We start from the raw sequence: 12,362 nt of genomic DNA on the forward strand, positions 1-12,362 counted from the left end.
TCAATGAGTCCGTTTGGGTGTTGAGGAAGAGAGAGGTACTGATATGTCTGTTTCTAGAATAAAATAGAGTACTCTGTAATATGCAACCACTAGAAATCTCTAGAAATTTGCAAGGAAGAAGTAGCCTGCTAGAAGTTGCATAGCAAAAGTGAAATTTGCTGACAAGATTGGCATTGTTTTTTCAACTTTTGGAGCGGAAAGTTTGAATGCCGACTTCTTATGGGATTGAACTATGTGACCAGTTTACAATAGAGTGGCCTTCAGGTTCTTAGTGTTAAGTTGGTTGGTCACCAAAGCACCAGCCACTAGACTTTCTGTAGCCTCTACCTACTAGCTGATACATTCAGGCTATGTCAGATGTAGACCACTAGAAATATTTTTGATCTCCTAGTTGCTTCTCGCCTAGCCGGTGTTGTGGATACAGTAATGTAGTCAGTCCCCATGGTGAGGCAGTGCTGATTCAAGTTGCTACTGAGATTTTGGTCGTGTAGAGCATCAGTGGTCAGTAATGTGTGTTCGCTGGTCTGTTCATTAACTATAAGCGAATCTTTGAGCGAGGAAGAGCAAGTTATGGTGCCAAGTCTTTCTGGCTCAAGCTCGCTCATAGGCAAGCCTGTCATCCCTCCCTCTTCTGACTTCAAAAGAAATAGGTTTTTGTTTCTTCTTCTTTCACTATTATTTAAAGCACTCTTCTTGCGTCCAAGTTATTTAGTTTGATCCAACAGTGAGGATTTCTTGTATAGATTTTTGAAGATATTTTTGTATTGTACAAGTCTTGAGAACTAGACTTTTTAGTGCCTTCACATGCACATATATTTTTACCGGTGGTGTTAGGCCATCCTTCCTTTACATGTAGAATGTTGGAACTTATTACAGAATTGCAGTGCCAAGCTCATCCCCCAAGCAAGGGAAATGACATTTACATTATTGTTATACAATTTTTTGTCTTTTTTTGCAACCTTTCCAGCTTATTTCTTAAGTATGTTGTGTTATCATTTCTTTATTTATATATACCTTTTTTTTTTTTAACATTGCCTTAATGCCATTTATTTGTCTAATGCCTCCACTGTTTCTCATCTTCGATATAATTCTGCAAATGCTGATATCTGACATCCTCAGTAATATGGTAAACAAGCATTAAGAATTTCTTTCTCAGGGACAGCAAGTTGCACTGAGACTTTTTTTTTTTTATCTCTATATGCATGTATACATCTTCACCTTTGGCTTTTATTCCTAGGTAAACTGTATTATTTCCTCAGCAAGTGAGTCCCCTCACCTCTTCCTCTGATTGATCCTTTTAAACCTGTTCTTGAACCACATGTAGTAGACCTCCCTAGCACCATTGTCTTTGCAGACGAAGACTGCCAACCTGCTGGGCGTGGCTGGCACTGATGTCCCCATCCGAGAAATTGAAAAATTGGTTCCTCCATACAAGGTGAATTTTCATTTTCTATGATTTTATTATGACACTTTACATTTGACTGTTCATTTATTTAATACACTGTAAACTGTAAGTGTGTATGTTTATGTGTAGTGGAAGATTATATCATGAAATATGTGAGAAAGTGGGAAAAATGGCAGTGTGCAAGGATGGTGTGCATGAACCAAGCTAACAGAGAGTTGTACTGTCATGGGCACCCTCTCTGTGAAGTAAGGAACAGACAGAACAGACATCAAGGTTAACTGCACACGGCTAGATTTTGTAGGTGTTTAATTTATTTTTTCTGTATTCCTACAGCTTGGAGTGAATGGCTACTCATTCATGGTCAATTCAAATGGATACGTCATATACCATCCAGACCTGAGGCCAGTGGTGAGTTCATAGAAGTTTTGCTCTTTGAATTTCCTTCTTAATTTCTCTGGTCTTGCATTTGATATTTCATTTATCACTTGGGTATGTGCATTCTCTTTTTATTCAGAATATATGATTTTTTTTTTTATAGAAAAGGCACCTGTATGTAGCTGTTCTGCATAAAATGAATTGCAGAAGATATCAGAATCTGTGCAGCTTTAGTGCTGCACACAGAAAATGTATAGTACTAGAACAAGAAAGACACATTCTGGGAACAAAACAGCATGCTATACATCCTCTGCATCTTGATCTTTATTATAGTTTTTATAGCTTCTCATTACTTTTAGAATGATTTCTCACTCATTCTGATTTGGATGTTGTTAGTTTTACATCCAGATTCAGCCTCAGTGTTCTGATAGTGAAAGGAGCAGACAGAGAAACACAGTGAACACTATTATATGTCTAGATTTCAGATAATTTAATCATTGTTTATTATGAGTTGACTAATAGTTACCTATAGGCACTGGTTCAAGAATTTTTTGTTTTCATATTACATAACTTAATGCTGTGCCCACTTGAATAAACAATTTGGGCAACTGTGTGCTGTTGATTTCAGCTGTTTATAAATGCTACCCTTCATTTTCTTCCTGTCTTTTTCCCCCTAGCACCGAGAATCAAATGCTGAGGTACAGACCAAGGAGGTCGTGAGCTAGAAGTATATTGGTAACACTCCATATTGTTCCCTTGTGGGGACAGGGCACCATGTACATCTAATCAGTACTCAAACACATGCTGGATAGCACTTTAGGATCTTGGAACCCTGTTGCCAGAAAGGAAAGCTCTGTTGAGTCATTGTCATAGGGATTCTCATGAGCATTCAGTATTTCTTTGCTTTGAAACTCGTCAGCAATTACACATAAGCCTGACAGTAAGCTAATTGTGGGAAACATCACCATAAGGAAGTTGTACTGTGGCAATACAGGATATGTACAATTTTCAATTAAGAAACCCTGCCAGCAAAGGTTCAGCAGAGTTCCCTGCATGGACAGTGTCAACTCTAACCATTCATGCACACACACACACTCACACACACACACACACACACACACACACACACACACACACACACACACACACACACACACACACACACACACACACACCCTCGAATAGTAACATATCAGGTTTGTCGTTCATGCACGACAAACCTGATATGTTACTATTCGAGGGTGATAGATGTAATACAGGAAAGAGATGGTTGGGCTGATGGAATATATCTGGATTTAAAAAAGGCCTTTGATAAGGTACCACACCAGAGACTGATCTGGAAACTTGAAATGGTAGGAGGAGTGCATGGCAGTTTACTAAAATGGATGGAAGATTTTTTGGTAGGAAGAGAAATGAGAACAATAATTAAGGACAGACCATCAGAATGGGGATTGGTGGAGAGTGGAGTTCCACAGGGATCAGTGTTGGCACCAGTAATGTTCGCAGTCTACATAAATGACATGGTGGATGGGGTGTCCAGTTATGTGAGCCTATTTGCAGACGATGCAAAATTGTTACGAAAAGTGAGATGTGACAAAGATTGCGAACTACTCCAGGAAGACTTGGACAGAATATGGAAATGGAGCTGTACATGGCAAATGGAGTTCAACACGACAAAATGCAAGAAAATAGAGTTTGGCAAGAGTGAAAGAAGAATCAGGAGTATGTACAAGATAGGAAATGAAGACATAAAACCAGTCATGAAGAAAAAGACCTTGGGGTGACAATTACCAATGACCTATCGCCAGAGAGACATATAAACAAAATAATTGGAGAAGTATTGAACTTATTGAGGAACATAAGAGTGGCGTTCGTATATCTAGATGAAGAAATGATGAAGAAAATAATTACTGCAATGATAAGACCGAGGCTTGAATATGCAACAATACAGTGGGCTCCGAACTTAAAGAAACACATAAGGAAACTAGAGAAAGTACAGAGGGCTGCAACGAAAATGGTGCCTGACTTAAGAGATTTGACTTATGAAGACAGACTGAAAAGAATGCAACTTCCAACCCTGGAAAACAGAAGAGAAAGGGAGACCTGATAGCAATATACAGAGTGATGATTGGCATGGAAAAATGGATAGGGAAGATCTGTGTATGTGGAATGGAAGAATGTCGAGAGGGCATGGGAAAAACTAAAATGGCCACTTATAGGAGAGATGTGAAAAATATAGCTTCCTCATAGAAGGGTGGAAGCATGGAATAGTTTAGACGTGGAAGTGGTCAACGCAAGGAATATTCATGATTTTAAGAAAAAGCTGGACATTAATAGATATGGAGACGGGACAACACGAGCATAGCTCTTTTCCCGTATGTTACAATTAGGTAAATACAATTAGGTAAATACACACACACACACACACACACACACACACACACACACACACACACACACACACACACACTGTGTGACCTGATGGGGTATCAGGATGGATTTTAAGAGAATGCAGGGAGCAATTGGCAGAAAAAGTTTGTGAAGTAATTGATGCCTCATTAAGGGAAGGCGTAGTGCCCCAAGACTGGAAAAGAGCTAACATTGTCCCAATCTATAAATCAGGTAACAAGAGAGACCCATTGAACTATAGACCAGTGTCACTTACAAGTGTGGTAGCTAAGATGTGTGAGAGGGTGGTGAAGACTAGATGGACAGACTTCTTGGAGAAAATGACATACTTTGTGAGTGTCAATTTGGTTTTAGGAAAGGGCGTTCATGCACGACAAACCTGATATGTTACTATTCGAGGGTGATAGATGTAATACAGGAAAGAGATGGTTGGGCTGATGGAATATATCTGGATTTAAAAAAGGCCTTTGATAAGGTACCACACCAGAGACTGATCTGGAAACTTGAAATGGTAGGAGGAGTGCATGGCAGTTTACTAAAATGGATGGAAGACTTTTGGTAGGAAGAGAAATGAGAACAATAATTAAGGACAGACCATCAGAATGGGGATTGGTGGAGAGTGGAGTTCCACAGGGATCAGTGTTGGCACCAGTAATGTTCGCAGTCTACATAAATGACATGGTGGATGGGGTGTCCAGTTATGTGAGCCTATTTGCAGACGATGCAAAATTGTTACGAAAAGTGAGATGTGACAAAGATTGCGAACTACTCCAGGAAGACTTGGACAGAATATGGAAATGGAGCTGTACATGGCAAATGGAGTTCAACACGACAAAATGCAAGAAAATAGAGTTTGGCAAGAGTGAAAGAAGAATCAGGAGTATGTACAAGATAGGAAATGAAGACATAAAACCAGTCATGAAGAAAAAGACCTTGGGGTGACAATTACCAATGACCTATCGCCAGAGAGACATATAAACAAAATAATTGGAGAAGTATTGAACTTATTGAGGAACATAAGAGTGGCGTTCGTATATCTAGATGAAGAAATGATGAAGAAAATAATTACTGCAATGATAAGACCGAGGCTTGAATATGCAACAATACAGTGGGCTCGAACTTAAAGAAACACATAAGGAAACTAGAGAAAGTACAGAGGGCTGCAACGAAAATGGTGCCTGACTTAAGAGATTTGACTTATGAAGACAGACTGAAAAGAATGCAACTTCCAACCCTGGAAAACAGAAGAGAAAGGGGAGACCTGATAGCAATATACAGAGTGATGATTGGCATGGAAAAAATGGATAGGGAAGATCTGTGTATGTGGAATGGAAGAATGTCGAGAGGGCATGGGAAAAACTAAAATGGCCACTTATAGGAGAGATGTGAAAAATATAGCTTCCTCATAGAAGGGTGGAAGCATGGAATAGTTTAGACGTGGAAGTGGTCAACGCAAGGAATATTCATGATTTTAAGAAAAAGCTGGACATTAATAGATATGGAGACGGGACAACACGAGCATAGCTCTTTTCCCGTATGTTACAATTAGGTAAATACAATTAGGTAAATACACACACACACACACACACACACACACACACACACAGTCTTTACAGTATAATAACAATGCCAGCGTGATGCTGCCACATTCAGTTTTCTGAGCATGGCTTAGAATGTGGTAGAGAAATGTGTATCAGCTTTAAGACTGAAACTTCAAGATTTTAACTCTTTTAATATGAACTGTATCTTTGTATCCTCCCTTCTGAGGTTGTTGACTGCAGTGTAAAAGTTATTAATTTCCGAAAATTGCTCCTCAAAGCTACATCTGCTAAAATCCAAGTGTGTCTCAGTTTGTGTATCTTAGTGCATTTCTTAAGACTGCACTGTAACATTTGAAACATACATTTGTTTGTGGTTTTGCTTCAATTACAGCCATTACCAAGTATCAGAGAATGCAAAGATGCATTAACTAACATCTTGTGAATATTTGACTATATAATTGATATTGCATGAATAATCAGTGTATATTGAGGCACTTTAATTACGTTTTGGTCACACCACTATGCTATTATCTCACATGAATTACATTTGTCTGAATGTAACATTGTAGATAGTTTTTTCTTTAAAGAGTTGCAGAAAATGAGAGATGAAGCTTTGTTAAGTTGTTTGATTAACAACAATTTGTATCATCACTACTAAAGTGTGCAAAGTATTATAACATTAATTTTGCCACTGATACTGTTGTCATACTTCCCATCAGATTGTCCTAATATCATGTATATCTTGTGTTATCATTGTCACCATGCAATCCATGTGAAGCTGACACATGAAATATTTTGTTTATTTTTTCCCCACACACATTAGTTCATCAGTTATTACTTCATTCTTTTATTGACAATTTCCTTAATAGTCAAGTTTTTTTTTCTCCTTTGTTCACTTTCATTCTTTTATCCTTCCTTCCTTTTTTTTTTTTTTTTTTTTTTTTTTTTTTTTTCCCCTCTCCATGTTACCTACTAATGGCTTATCTGGTTCCCCTTATTTCCCTCAGTTTCAAGATATCCTGAAGCCAAACTACAACAGTGTTGACTTTGCTGAAGTGGAATTGACTGACTATGAAAATGAAGCTCGTGCCAACGACAGTGAGCTTCTTGAGGTAAGTCCTCCTCCTCTTCCTCTTGGTATTGCTACTCCTAATGTTACTGCTATCACTATCTTATGCATTCTTTTCAGAGCAAAACAATAAATCATCTTTTTCAATACATAGCAGTCTATCTTTCTATCTTTTTTTGTCACCTCTCCCTGTGGAAGCATTCGCAAAAGGTTTGGCTATCGCTCCATTTCATGTTCAACCACTCTTTTCTAGCTTATTTAAGCACTCAGTTTTTACTTTTGCCTTTTTTTCACACTTATGTTTACTTCTGTTCTCATCCTTCGGTATAACAGATGTGAAAAAATTTTGAGTTAGGTTCACATCACAAACTTTAAACTTTTTCATTTATGTTAAAGTTTTATGAACTAATTTCCTCCTTTTCATGGTGGATCAACCAGATGGCTGGATGGAGAGATTATTATAGCAAGGTATTTGAGGGCCTTGGTGTGTTTAGCCCCTGAAAAAATCAACACAAGGCCTCAGAGACAGCTTTAGCTTTGTACTTTGTAATTTTCTCCTGTAGAAGCCTGCTTTGTGCTTGAAAGAGAAGAGGTTATCCCTTAGCTATACTGTACTCTGGACTAAGCAGTGGCTTCCCTCTTCAGTGATAGGACTTCCAACCTTTCATTATGGTATTAAACATTGTAACACTTCTATGCATTGTCTTAGGTTTCATGTTGATTGTGCCTCTTTCTAGTTACCTAATTGTGTGAATTTTATAAATGTATGGCTTTGACCCTTGCAAAATTGCAGTACATCTCCTACAAAGTTGATGCTCAGAGTTTGTGAGATGTAATATCATATAGAATTCTTTATAGTTGCAATTTCAAGTAGGTCTTACCCAGGGGTTTTATGTTAAAGGAGAATGAGTTATTAGGTTTCATTAGTGCATACTAATCTTACTAACGATTCTGTGTGCATTGTTTTAGGGAGTGATTAACCAGAAATTTACATTTCTGGCCTTTATCATACTTTATTTAATTGCTTATACATTTTTCTTCAAGATGGCAACTGAAGGAAGAGGCAAACAAAGGATCACCATTTAGTTGAAGGAAGGTTTAATTTATTGATAATTATCATAGAATAACATGCTAATTTTGTTTTTACATTTGCAGCTCCGCAAAGAACTGGTGGAACAGAACCCAGCAGAAAGAATGATGAATGTCAAGATCCATTTGGATGATATGGTGAGTTAAAGAACATCTTAACTTCCAAAATCCATGTTAGATTCTGATAGTAATATGCTTTTTATTCCTCAACTACTCTATCTTGATTTCCTTCTTGTTTCTCATCCTGCCCTTATCTCCTGTATTGCCTTCCACAGAAACGTGTGGTTCAGAGGACGCAGAAGTACTTTGCTCAGAAGATCAGTGGAACGCCCTTCAGTTTGGGTATTGCCATGCCTGATGGGTATGGCAAGTACAAGGTGCACGGGCAGATTGAATTGACTCGTGAAATTCAGGATCGAAGAGCTGGTGATGGTGAGCATGCAGTGATTAATTTTCTCTTTTAGGGGAGATATTACTATTACCAGAACAGCGCTCAAACATTAAGAGATTTTTGTTTCATTAAATATATTTTAGTTGTTGCTGCCCTTCATTTATTTATTTCTATATATTAATATTACTATTTTTTCAGTTATGGATCACTTCTCTACTGGGAACTGGAGTCTGCATCCTGACTGGTAAGTGTGTTCAGATCAAGTAACAAATTAATTTTCAATGCATTAAATGAAATTTCCTTAATAATCATAATTACTGATGTGGAGTTTAGCTGACCTTGACTATTTCACTCCCTACTTCATCAAGTTAAATTTCTTTCTGGAAAGTTTTGTTCAAAAGTCTTTATGAAATAAGAGAATAGTGTCTCCTGCTTTAACTCTCCACTCACTTTTGTATCTCTCTTTTTCAGGGTTTACTGTGAATACAAGTATGACCAGCATCAGGAGGATCAGAGTCCAGAAGCCTTGATAAAAGAATTCCTCTCCCGTGCCCAAAAACCCAACTGGAAGTGGCGTTCCACTCGTACTCGCCCTCCACCAGACCCCATCATGAATCAGGCTCAGCGTGAGTACCATCATTGTTCTCTCACTCTTTGTCTGAGTTTGTATGCATTGTATACACATATATACAGGAAAGTTCTAATAATAGGTACAATCAGTTAAGTTCCATTTAAATTGTTCACAAATGGCATTAGGAGGACTGGAACCTCAGTATCTCTTTTTTTTTTTTTTTTTTTTTTTTTTTTTTTCCTTCTTACTTTTATTCACTTTTGTTACCCTTGGTTGGTATCCCTCTTATATAAATGAAAAGAGGAATTTCAATATAACATTTGTTTTCTGATCCACTTTGCAGATAAGCGCTGGAAGCCTTCCATGGGGAGTGATGAAAGAAAAGATAATTATTATTGTAAGTACTTCCCACTCAAATTTTGCTCAGATTGATAGACAAATAGCACCTAATGAAAATATGTGTAGTCTACCAGTAATCTGTTACACCTACCTGGCTATTTCACTTAGTTGTTTAAAATACAAGTTGAGCATGAGCAGTAAGGATTCTTGTATCTCTATTACAGGTGACAAGGATCTGGTACAGTCACTTCTCTTTGATGCCCGAGCTACTAATGTATATTCCCGGGAAGTTAAAATTGAAGATAAGATTAAAGACAAAAAGTAAGTATCGGTTACAGTAGCTTCTGTGATGATGTTTTATGACATGTTAGCACCATGGGATATTGGATGTATTGGTTACAACAGATCCCAGGGAAGTGTGGCTGAGAAGTATTAGTTGCTAACTACTTGAAGGCATAAACTAGTGAAAATATAGGCTTTGCCCCTTGCTTCAACTGCAAAGATGTCAGTGATGAATAGGGTGATATAAGTAATAGTAATAATAAGTGCTAGAGCGGACTGAAAGAGGTCTATTAAGATAGTTGAGCTCAAGACACACAGCAATGAAAAATATGTTGCTTATGAATATATATAGATAGATACCTAGAGTCACCATGTCACATTGTAAACTGATGCATATGACCTTTACATTCCTCGTTATTTTATTCTTTTTGAGGAAACTATAATAATTGATCATTTTCCACTAAGGTTTGTTAATTAGGTATTAGCCATTTTCAGTTTATATATATATATATATATATATATATATATATATATATATATATATATATATATATATATATATATATATATATATATATATATATATATATATATATATATATATATATATATATATATATATATATATATATATATATATATATATATATATATATATATATATATATATATATATATATATATATATATATATATATATATATATATATATATATATATATATATATATATATATATATATATATATATATATATATATATATATATATGTGTGTGTGTGTGTGTGTGTGTGTGTGTGTGTGTGTGTGTGTGTGTGTGTGTGTGTGTGTATTCACCTAGTTGTAATTTTACAGGGCCTGGGTATCATACTCGTGTGGCCCGTCTCCATATCTACACACATCCAACTTTCCTTTAAAACTATGCACACTCCTCGCTGACACCACCTCCTCACTCAAACCATTCCACACCTCCACACATCTTTGTGGGAAACTATATTTCTTCACATCCTTCAAGCATATTCCCTTGGCTATCTTTTTACTATGCGATCTTGTAGTTCTATTTAAGTTTTCCTCTCTCAACATCATTTGCTCATTATCCACTTCATCCAGTCCGTTCAACAGTTTATAAACCTGTATTAAATCTCCTCTTTCTCTTCTTTGTTCCAAGGTAAGCAAATTCATTTCTTTTAATCTCTCCTCATAGGTCATTTCTGCCAATTCCGGAACCATTTTTGTTGCCATTCTCTGCAATCTCTCCAACTTCCTTATATGCTTCTTTTTATAAGGGGACCAAACCACTCCAGCATATTCCAATCTTGGTCTAATTACCGTACTAATTAATTTCTTCATCATATCTTTATCCATATAATGGAAGGCTAATCCAATATTTTTATCAAATTATACGTTTCTCCAAACATCTTATCAATATGAGCCTCAAACTGCCCATGGTCTTGTATTATCACTCCCAAATCCTTTTCCTTTTCCACCTTTTTCAACACTACTTCTTCACCCATCTTATATGACCCTCTTGGCCGTCTTCCACTCTTCCCCATCTCCATCACATGACTTTTGCTCAGATTAAATTCCATTTGCCACCTCTTGCTCCACTCCCAAATCTTATCCAGATCTGCCTGTAAAATTTCACAATCTTCTTCACTCTTCACACACCTACACAACTTCGCATCATCCGCAAACAAATTAATATAACTGTTTACTCCTCTGGCATGTCATTAATATATACAAGGAAAAGTATTGGTGCCAGCACTGAGCCTTGTGGGACTCCACTCTCCACCACCAACCAGTCCGACTTTGCATCCCTTATTACCGTTCTCATCTCCTCCATCTCAAGTAGTTTTCCATCCACTTTAACACTTTTCCTTTCAGTCCTCCATAAATCTCTAATTTCCATAACAGTCTCATGTGAGGTACCTTGTCAAAAGCTTTCTTTAAATCCAAATATACACAGTCCATCCATCCCTCTCTCTCTTGTATTTTGTCAACCACTCTTGAATAAAAGCTCAGTAGATTTGTTACACATGACCTCCCTTTCCTGAAGCCAAATTGATGATCCGATAATAACTTATGATCCTCCAGGAACCGTATCCAATATTTCTTTATCACCCTCTCACAAATCTTACCGACCACACTTGTTAGAGACACAGGTCTATAGTTAAGAGGCTCTTCCTTACTGCCTCCCTTATAAATGGGCACCACTTCAGCTCTCTTCCACTCTACTGGTACTTCCCTGTTTCTAATGAACACCTTATAATATCATATAATGGATCAATCAATTCTTCTCTACACTCCTTCAATAATTTTCCTGAAACTTCATCTGGTCCCATCGCTTTATCATCTTTAAGTTCCTCCAACATTTTATATAACTCCTTTTAGGTATCTTAATGTCATCCATGTGCACATTTCCTTGTACATTCTGAGGCTTTACAAACATTGTTTCTTCAGTAAATACTTGCTGAAACCTATTATTTAGCAATTCCGCTATATTCTTAGGGTCATCTACTATCCCTTGCTCTCCTTTTAATCTTTCAATGGACTCTCTCTTTTAAGTTTACCATTTATGAACCTGTAAAACAATTTTGGATGTTCCTTACTCTTGTCTACAATATCTTTTTCAAATTTTCTTTCTTCCTCCTCCTTACCCTCACATACTCATTTCTCGCCACTCTATAATTCTCCTTATTTAGTATATTCCTGCTCTTTTCCATCTTTTCCAAGCCACATCTCTCTTTTCCTTAGCCTTAACACAAGTTGCATTAAACCAATCCTTTCTTCCTTCCTCTCTCGGTTTATACTTTGGTACAAATTTCATAACTCCTTCTTTATAATATTTCATAAAAATCTCATATTTCTTTTGCACTTCTCTGATTTGTAACA

At 36.8% G+C, this 12,362-nt stretch overlaps 1 protein-coding gene across 26 annotated transcripts in view; it reads left to right on the top strand.

Annotated features, from left to right (window-relative positions):
- The window catches only part of LOC123503954 (voltage-dependent calcium channel subunit alpha-2/delta-3-like), a 190,529-nt gene that overhangs the window by 159,377 nt on the left and 18,790 nt on the right, over positions 1–12,362 (top strand). For 10 of the 26 annotated variants that reach the window (XM_045254080.1, XM_045254090.1, XM_045254083.1 and 7 more), the window contains 12 exons: positions 1–35; positions 1,355–1,435; positions 1,739–1,813; positions 2,458–2,478; positions 6,738–6,842; positions 7,238–7,267; positions 7,955–8,026; positions 8,164–8,320; positions 8,478–8,523; positions 8,751–8,905; positions 9,194–9,247; positions 9,414–9,510. The exon at positions 1–35 is cut by the window's left edge and continues 22 nt beyond it. In XM_045254080.1, the coding sequence (XP_045110015.1) occupies positions 1–35; positions 1,355–1,435; positions 1,739–1,813; positions 2,458–2,478; positions 6,738–6,842; positions 7,238–7,267; positions 7,955–8,026; positions 8,164–8,320; positions 8,478–8,523; positions 8,751–8,905; positions 9,194–9,247; positions 9,414–9,510 (928 nt within the window). The remainder of the gene's footprint in view (positions 36–1,354; positions 1,436–1,738; positions 1,814–2,457; positions 2,479–6,737; positions 6,843–7,237; positions 7,268–7,954; positions 8,027–8,163; positions 8,321–8,477; positions 8,524–8,750; positions 8,906–9,193; positions 9,248–9,413; positions 9,511–12,362) is intronic. The other 16 variants (XM_045254088.1, XM_045254089.1, XM_045254094.1 and 13 more) reach the window with 5 other exon arrangements.

The sequence above is a fragment of the Portunus trituberculatus genome, chromosome 15 (genome assembly GCF_017591435.1).
Source record: "Portunus trituberculatus isolate SZX2019 chromosome 15, ASM1759143v1, whole genome shotgun sequence".
NCBI lineage: Eukaryota > Metazoa > Arthropoda > Malacostraca > Decapoda > Portunidae > Portunus > Portunus trituberculatus.